The sequence below is a fragment of the Anopheles ziemanni genome, chromosome X (assembly GCF_943734765.1).
Source record: "Anopheles ziemanni chromosome X, idAnoZiCoDA_A2_x.2, whole genome shotgun sequence".
NCBI lineage: Eukaryota > Metazoa > Arthropoda > Insecta > Diptera > Culicidae > Anopheles > Anopheles ziemanni.
The window spans coordinates 16805963-16814308 of NC_080707.1; the positions used below are offsets into that span (position 1 = coordinate 16805963).

At 49.1% G+C, this 8346-nt stretch overlaps 3 protein-coding genes across 3 annotated transcripts; 2 read left to right on the forward strand and 1 right to left on the reverse strand.

Annotated features, from left to right (window-relative positions):
• The first annotated feature begins 302 nt into the window (after window positions 1–302).
• On the forward strand, window positions 303–1742 carry LOC131290792 (large ribosomal subunit protein uL3). Its single transcript, XM_058319966.1, has 4 exons — window positions 303–374; window positions 448–538; window positions 618–851; window positions 936–1742. Exons 1-4 carry the CDS (start codon window positions 316–318, stop codon window positions 1668–1670), a joined length of 1119 nt encoding a protein of 372 aa, XP_058175949.1. The 5' UTR covers window positions 303–315; the 3' UTR covers window positions 1671–1742.
• Window positions 1743–2285: 543 nt separating this feature from the next.
• LOC131290795 (tRNA-dihydrouridine(20) synthase [NAD(P)+]-like) lies at window positions 2286–4474 on the reverse strand. The gene is made up of 6 exons (XM_058319971.1): window positions 4312–4474; window positions 4104–4240; window positions 3745–4030; window positions 3326–3662; window positions 3014–3258; window positions 2286–2927 (listed from the first exon to the last, which is right to left on the reverse strand). The coding sequence occupies exons 1-6, from the start codon at window positions 4472–4474 to the stop codon at window positions 2527–2529; spliced, it is 1569 nt and encodes a 522-aa protein (XP_058175954.1). The 3' UTR covers window positions 2286–2526.
• Window positions 4475–4906: 432 nt separating this feature from the next.
• LOC131290896 (SREBP regulating gene protein) lies at window positions 4907–6440 on the forward strand. Its single transcript, XM_058320082.1, has 3 exons — window positions 4907–5169; window positions 5403–5756; window positions 5840–6440. Exons 1-3 carry the CDS (start codon window positions 5068–5070, stop codon window positions 6056–6058), a joined length of 675 nt encoding a protein of 224 aa, XP_058176065.1. The 5' UTR covers window positions 4907–5067; the 3' UTR covers window positions 6059–6440.
• Window positions 6441–8346: the final 1906 nt, after the last annotated feature.

Here is an 8346-nt window from a genome sequence, read left to right on the forward strand (position 1 = left end):
TTATACCCACTTTTATAATAACCGCTATGTTGAACGATAAGTCGTTTGACAGTTCAGCACGCCGGCGGACACGCACACCAAGGCACCGTTCTTGTTTTCAGATTGGTTATTCAATCGAATCGTTTGACAGAACCTACGGCAAGGACTCAGGATTATTCCTTGTGCCGGGCAGCGTGAAAACAGAAATCCCGAGCAGTTTTCGGCTTTTTTTTGCTGGCCCTGTTTTGCATCTTTCATTGCATTTGAATTGGATTCGTAACGGTGCGGACGGACTCCTGAACCGGTGGCCGATTGGCGTAGGCTACACCCATCATCATGTTTTCCTCAGCAAACACTGTGATCACACTGTGTCGCACTTTACTGCCACATCCATGGTAAGCCTTTCCTATCCGATTATCTATTCTCAGTATTATTTTGCTAACGCACTAACCTTCCTGCAACCGACAGGAGCACCACTATTATCCCGGTACGATCGAAGAACTACCTTAATCGACCCCGGCTCCGGAATCCGGTTTGGTTCGTGAAGAAAACGCGCACAGTAAGTTCTGACCACCGGTATTGGAACCACAGTGAGCATACGTGTAAATGTATTCTTTTTTAACACCGCCACCTTTTAGCTACACAATGAACAGTTCACCGAGGACAACAGTGCGTTTCTGAACGAAATGAAACGAGAGACGATACTCAAGGCGGCCAACCGTAGCCAATCGAACCTGGTGAAGCTGGCGAACGAGGACCAGTTGGCCGAGTGGAGCCCGGGTCTCAAGCGTACCGGAGTGATTGCGAAAAAGATCGGCCAGTACCCAATGTGGACGAAAAATGGTCAGAAAATAAGAACCACACTGCTGCAGGTAACGTGAATTTTCTGTTTCTGTTTGGTAACTAAACGAAACTGCCTGTGTAGAACTGAAACGAATCAAATACTTTCCTTGTAGATTATCGACAACGAAGTGGTGAAGTATATACCGCCGGAAGATTACCGACCGGCCCAGGAACCACGTCAAAGTCGCAATTGGCGCAAACCGTATGGCTGCCTGCTGGTGGGCGCCGAACACGGCGACCCGTCGCTCTTCACCAAGGATTACGCGGGTCTTTTCGCCCATTCGGGCGTGCTGCCGAAGAAACATCTCTGCCGGTTCCTGATCTCGCCCGAGGCGCAGCTTCCACCCGGTACGGCGCTCACGGTGAACCACTTTCGCGTCGGCGATTTCGTGGACGTGCGCGGTCTTACGGTGGACCGTGGATTTCAGGGTGTCGTAAAGCGGCACGGTTTCAAGGGCATGCCAAAGTCGCACGGTGTCACCAAGACGCACCGACGTCCGGGCAACATTGGAGCGGGCGGCGGAAAGGCGCGTGTCTGGCCCGGCACCAAGATGCCGGGACACATGGGCAACCGGTGGCGTGTGCTGCGCGGTTTGCAGATCCTGCGCATCAACCCCCAGTATAACGTGCTCTGGGTGATGGGTAGCAACATTGCCGGCAGCACGAACGGCATCGTGTACATCTACGACACGATACTGCCACTGCGAAAGCATGGTGCGAAGGGAGCTCCGGCCGGTCCACCCCCATTTCCTACCGCCCTCGAACCGTCGGCCGACCCGGGAGACGTTTGGCTGGAAGATCTGCACGACTTCCGCAAACTATCGATTACGTACAGCAGTAGCGAGTAGGAATAACATCTGTTTAACAACCATGGTGCAGCGAAGCAAATTTAGAATAAATCACAAAATTCATTATTAAACAACAAACTTTAATCTGTTTGTAATGTAACCAAGCACAAGATGATTTTCACGTTACACGTTTTATTTATCTTTGAGAGTTTTAAAACCCGTCGTTGATCATTGGTCTTTTGTAAAGTCTTTTTTAGAATAGTTCTCTGATGGAAAAATAGAACTGTTCTTTTAAGTGTTCTGTTTCGCTGGCAAATGAATACAAAAATACGTTCGTTGAAAGGGTTCAATCAAACATTATAGTTTTACATGATTCTCGGTGATGGATTTAACTATCGGGCAATAGAACAATGCCAGACAATCATTTTTCGAACATTACTATTAACATTGTGAACATTGAAACTGATACGTTGGACACTGTGGATGGTTTATTGGATGGGCGTTTCGTCAGATCTTAATGTTTTTCTTTTTATGTATCCGTGCAGCATGAAATGTGCCTCAAACTCCATATGCGGTACTGGTTCAAACATTTAGACGGTACTATGAGGTAGTATTTCATAATTCAAATGCACTCGCACTAAACATACAAGGTTGCAAAAATGCACACAGTACGTAGAGATAATCGTTTAGTTAGATATTATCTTGTCATTAGCGTTTTTTTCTCCATGCGAAAGATCTAATTTTACATCGATATCGATGAAGCAACTTCGTTTCATTTCGGTTCGATACAGTTTACAAGCTTTGTGGGATGTTTTCGATATTACTCATTTTAACAACTTTATGATTTGCATCATTTCGATATTTACATTTTTTTAAACAAACGGTATCAATTAAGGAAAACCAATAGTTCACAAAACTACGTTGGCATGTCTTCCACCGCACTCTTTCCATTATTTTCCAAGCCTTCGTCCTTTGGTAACATCTTAGTATTGACCGCCAGCTGCACTGGAGATGTCTTGATTGCACCGGCCTCAGTAGCATCGCCTTCCGTTGCGGTCGATTCTTTTTCTGGCAGCATGGCACCGTTTGCGATCAGTGCACTGCGCTCCTCGACGCCAAGATATAGCAAACAGACCAGGGCGGCCCCCTGTTCAGCGAAGCGTTTATTTTTTTCCCAAAACGAGCTGCTGTATCGCTGCCCGCCGAACTGGATGGTCGCCCGGAACAGTTTGTCCTTCTGCTGGACTTCGTATTGCGCTTTCGGGTGTCCATTGCGCGTGGCGTACGTGTAGAGCTTTGTCTTTGGAAGATCATTGTCTGTGAAAAATTCGTAATTTCCATAAGTTCCATTAACGTCATGGTATAGCATAAGAATCAACATTTTAGATTCAATAAAACATTACCACTCGGAAAGTTGCTTCGTATGAAACAAATATTTTCTTGCATCAACGGCGTCGCTTGGCTCTGGTTTTGGTTGTTTTCCTCGAGGCACTGTTTTTTGCTGGCCACCTGACCACTCTCGCTCGCCTTCTCCTCCGATTCATCGTTGGAGAGTGTCCGCGGACGGCAGGCGCGCCTTCCCTTTATTCCAGCGTGATGATACTTAAGTTGCGTTTCGCGACAAAATTCACCCAGCTCCCAGATGTCACTGCAGTTGTTGAGAAAACAGTGCAATCGTGAGCATTAACAAGATGAAGTGAGTGGTTTGCACTTACCAAATTTGCTGCATGGTTTGGCTGTCGAGCAGCCGTCTTCCAATCGGTGACTCCTGCAAGCTCCTGAGCATCATCTGCACGCAGTACTTTGTGTTCGAGGGTGAATTATCGTAGCGGACGGACAGCGTAATGTAGCGTCGGATAACGTCATCCAGCGGAAGTGGACCGTCCGCTCGAAACAACGAACAGTTCCACTCGGCGGAACGGGCCACCATGGCGCTAGTGGTACCGCACCGACGTGCGAACTGCAGTACATCGTGGCGCCTTGTGATGCTCTGCGAGCCACCGTTTGCAATGACGGGAATGTGCAGGGCGCTTGCGACCTTCGCAATGGCTTCTAAAATGAGTCAGCAGCAAGCATATGCATTAAGTTTTGGTTCGAGTCAATAGCAATCAATCTCCCTATCGATGCTGCATACCCTCATTCACAGGATCCCGAGGCCTTTCCGTTTTCGTTCGTCCGTGCACACCGATCGCGCTGATACCGGTCGACTGCAGTTCCTTTGCGAGCTGCACCGTTTCTTCAAGATCGGGTAGTATTCGAATTTTGCACGTTACAGGTATCGTAACGCTGCTCACCAGCCCTTCGAGGATTGCTTTCGCTCGTGGTAAATCGTACAGCAGGGCGACACCCATACCACCCTTAATGGAAAAATCCTTTGGGCAACCCATATTCACGTCGATCGCCGCGACATCCTGCTGTAGCTGCAAAGTTCAAATCAACAAAACATAACTATAAACCTTCAGGCGACTTTTGTGCTAAACTATTCATACCGACCATTTTTGCCACCGCAACCGCGCGCTCCACCGACGCAGTGCCGATTTGCAGGATCACTTTGTTGCGTTCCTCCGCACAGGTGCGGAAGACGACCGTTCCGTCGGTGGTATCGATGTAGTCGATCGTGCCCAGTACATCTGTGTGAACGAAAGATCAAGAATTAATGTACAATCCACCCGTCTGATGATGTCAGCCAAATGCTACCAACCATTAGTAAGGCGTTCGGCCCGCAGCAATTTCCAGTCGATGATTTCTTCGGTGTAAACCAGATCGGCGCCGTATTCTAGAGCCAGCAGGCGCATCGGTAGCGTGCCGACACGTACCATGGGCGCTAGAATTAGCTTATTCCTATAATCGAGACCCGTTTTCATTTTCCGCAGAACGGCTTCTAAAAATATATCTTCAAATCAACAGGTAAAGGATGCGAAAAGATTGAATGCCACGAGTGCCAACACTAAGAACTGGATAATTTTTCCAACCTCACTCAAGCAACTCACCCGTTAAAAAACTAAGCCGATTTTATCGACTTATGCTGCTTCATGTAAGAATTTATGGGGGGCTTGAATATTCCTCCCAGGACGGTCAAAACATAAACACACATGAAATCATAACACCGTGCGGCAACGTGGTACAACTGTCAGCGACAACCTCACATACACACGCACACTTTATGCTACGCCTTATGAAACCGCGATGCACGGTGTGTAGTATGTCTACATGCTACTTGACGTTTCGTGTTATCGTCGCAAAGAAAATGGTTTTGTCAGATGCAAAACGTTTGTTTACGTTTTTCCCGATGTTCCTGTTCGCATTACTCGCCACTGGAAATTTGCGGAATATAACACAGGAACTGGCGGGTTTGGTCGGATTCTAAAAGCGTTTGTGTGGAGCCTTGGCTCTGGTGTATTATGTCGTAGCCGGGTGGCAACGTGCAAAAGTAACTTTTCCCCTGATATGAACTACGATGTGTTATGTCGTGGTTGCAAAGTTCCTTCGACGCAGATTGGTGTTAGCAATCATTTTTTTCTTTTCATTGTCCTACTGCATGGTTCATCTAATTAGCAGGGTAAGATTTATACAAGGCAAGGTGCACAGGAAACGTGCGTAAGCTGTTTACAGACACTTTCAGCATAACCTATCAGCTTCATATGAGACCAAGTCAACAGCTTTCAAACAACATTACCAAATCAAACATGCGTTCTTCAGTAATGATACCCGTGCAAAACGGTTGTTTTTCTTCTGCATAAAACACCGTCAAAGTTGATGGTCTAGTCTAATGCTTTTAATGTGTCTTTACAGAATAATAACTTAAGCTTGAATGGAGACCTACAAACTCAACATTTGCGGCATAAAGTAATCCTGTGGACGAAAACGAAAGCTGAACTAACGAAAGCAGTGCAAGCGGGGGGCGGTACAGCCAACGAAACCGGCGAGCAGCAGATTCCTACGAACTGCCGCAATTCCGTTCAGGGCAAGTCGCTTATCGTAGACGACCGGGGGTACGTTTGCCCGCGGGTGGAACTGCTGCAAAATGGGTGCTGCGACGAGGCGGACGACGAACCGAGCAAGCAGTTCGCTTGCACCACATGCAAACCGAACCACTGTTGTGCGGTGTACGAGTACTGCGTGTCCTGCTGCTTAAATTCCGACAAGGTATGATAACACCCGGCCTACGGGTCGAAACTGGACTGCTCTCCCAGTCTACAAGATTGCTTCCCACCCTTTTTGTTTTGTAGCGATCGATTCTAGAGGATGTGTTAGCTAAGGCGAACGGCAGGCAGGTGGCACTGTACGCCGAGGTCACCGATCAGTTCGAGCTATGCTTAACCAAATGCCGCACCAATTCGCAATCGGTACAAAACGAAAACAAGTACAGAAATCCGGAACTCAAGCACTGCTACGGTGAGATGAACGAAGCACTCTGGCTTGCCACCGATGGGAAAGATTCTCAGTGAAACGAAAACGAAGCACTGCTTTAGATTCACGGCACTTTCGTTTTAACCATTTACCGAAAGGTGGTTTGCACGGCAGTCGTTGCATACGGATCACGCGATTCCCTGCGAGAAAGCGCGATTATTAGGAAATTATTTTACACAGTAACAAATGTATCTTAGCCCCAAGTAAGCCTCCGGCCTGCCGCATGTATGGCCATGTGCCGTTAGCAGCATCCCCATAATATGCCCCGTAAACGCTAATCAAACGGATTTATCGTAAAAAAGCGATACAACATCGGATGATGTAACGCGTGGTCAAACACGTTTCAGGCCGGAAATTTACTATGTGATGTTTTATTTGCTACACACTTTGCCCCATAAGTTATAGCAGAAACCCCCCGTTGTGTGTGGATGCAATCGATGGAATATACAAATAAGAGAAGAACCAATGATCAGTAGACAAATCTATCAATAAACACAGTAAAATGTGTGTGTTAAAATTATCAACAAAATGTTCGAGTTGTCTGTTTTTTTTTTCGTCACACAAATCGGCTCGACCACAGACTACCAAAGGAAGCGTTACGTAAGCTATCTAGTGACTGCGCAATAAACTTGAATTTCAAATCTCTGCTCACCCCTTACCGTGACTGCCATATGCAGGCGGGATAGTAAATTAAAATCTTGCACCAGGCGGTGAAAAACCAAATAAAAGCATACCGGTATCGGTCGTAAACCAGGGCAGGGTATTTTATGACCCCCCCGGGGCTAACATTATTGCAACGAGAGTCATGCTTCTATCAGGTACCTGATCGTGCACCACCACCTCACCAAACACCGGTGCCATCTGAAGACGCTAATTGCAAAGCGGACGCCCTGTGGGGCGTCTTACCGGATCCTTTTTAACGGACGGCGTAACCAACCGCATACATGCCGTGGTACGTACACGGGTTGGGGTTCGGTTGTACGGTTACCCTCCCCACCCCACTGCTATTATTCGCCAACCGAGTGCGCATCCTGCATTCGGTTCAAAAAACACATTTCAGTTTGCGTAAAGGTTGTGGGCTCGGGTGTGTGTGTGTGTGTTTGCGGCTAGCGTGTCCTCGGCCACCTTGGCTGCTATGTCCCTCGTTGCCCCGGCCTGCGACCGTTCCTTGCCGTTCAATTAGATGATGGCAATTATGATTATATTACCTGTTGCATCTGCCATACGCTTGTTGGCAGGAGAACCGCTCGCATTCCCTCCGCCAGCCAAGGATATCCCGTGTCGTTCGCTTTCGCCCGCCCAATTCCCTCCCCGTCCCCTTCGCTCTCTCGCTCCATCGTGCCTTGCCATGTGCTGGATTGCTTCGCTTCAACAAGTCCAACTAGAAAGCCACTTGCTGCAGAGCCACCCCATGCCCACGACACCCGGCAGCCGACGGCGAAGTGCGTTCGCAGGCACGTTCGTGCGTAGTTCGGTGCACATAAATTTGACCGGCAGGAAGCTGGGACGACACGGAGCAGGAGCAAGGGAGTAGCAACAAGCGCGGTCGGGCGCGCATGCCCGAACAGTGTCAGCAGGGGCAGGAGCGTGGGGTATTGGCCGGTAGCTACACATCGACGCCGACACCGGCGGTGCCACTCGTGTTCTGTGGTGACGCGAATGCGGTCCTGGACGCTCGTGTGCGGTCGTTCGGTATCCGGTGGCACGTCCTGCTACAACAGTGTCGAGTGTAAGTTCCATCGCTGACGGAAACGCACGCGGCCGTTAGTCGTAGCGGTGAACTGTCTCTGGCAACTGGTGTCATCCGCCTCGCTCGCATCCATCACATACGCACACGCCGTAAATATATCGCCGTTTGCATGTGCTGTGACGCTCCGAGGGTTCGGAGGGTTCGGCACCGGCAACTTTATCTGCTGGTTGCTGCCAACTTGCGACAACTGGTTGCTAGCGGCCGGAATCGTGCCCGGATCACGTGTCCTGCCGTGAAGCCCACCGGTTCGTGTTTGATTTGCTTCCAAGTGTGCTGGCGGTGGCGGCTGTCCGAATGGATTAGCCCAGCAAGATACCGACGTAAACGAACGCTGGAAACGTGCGTGGTGTTTCAAAGCATCTATCAACCGGGCGATCGGTGCCAAAGTGAACTGGGTTGCCCTAACACACAGCACAAGTTTGGTAGTTCTCCTTCCCCCCCCCCCCCCCCCCCCCCCACACATTTCCCCTTTCCCGCCCAGGTGGGTGTTGTGGATGTCTCCGTCGCTCTGCTCGTTTGTTTTCATTGCCGTTGGGCCGACCAGCCCGCACCGAAAAAGGCTAAGGGCTTTGGCGC

Bases quoted from the DNA above. Each gene is read 5' to 3' on its own strand.
- LOC131290792 (XM_058319966.1), top strand. From the start codon at position 316: ATGTTTTCCTCAGCAAACACTGTGATCACACTGTGTCGCACTTTACTG. The intron at 539-617 runs GTAAGTTCTGAC...GCCACCTTTTAG, and splicing joins TCGTGAAGAAAACGCGCACA to CTACACAATGAACAGTTCAC. The intron at 852-935 runs GTAACGTGAATT...CTTTCCTTGTAG, and splicing joins TAAGAACCACACTGCTGCAG to ATTATCGACAACGAAGTGGT.
- LOC131290795 (XM_058319971.1), bottom strand. From the start codon at position 4,474: ATGAAAACGGGTCTCGATTATAGGAATAAGCTAATTCTAGCGCCCATG. The intron at 3,259-3,325 runs GTAAGTGCAAAC...CAACAACTGCAG, and splicing joins CAAACCATGCAGCAAATTTG to TGACATCTGGGAGCTGGGTG. The intron at 2,928-3,013 runs GTAATGTTTTAT...AATTTTTCACAG, and splicing joins ACGAAGCAACTTTCCGAGTG to ACAATGATCTTCCAAAGACA.
- LOC131290896 (XM_058320082.1), top strand. From the start codon at position 5,068: ATGTGTTATGTCGTGGTTGCAAAGTTCCTTCGACGCAGATTGGTGTTA. The intron at 5,170-5,402 runs GTAAGATTTATA...GTGTCTTTACAG, and splicing joins TGGTTCATCTAATTAGCAGG to AATAATAACTTAAGCTTGAA. The intron at 5,757-5,839 runs GTATGATAACAC...TTTGTTTTGTAG, and splicing joins GCTGCTTAAATTCCGACAAG to CGATCGATTCTAGAGGATGT.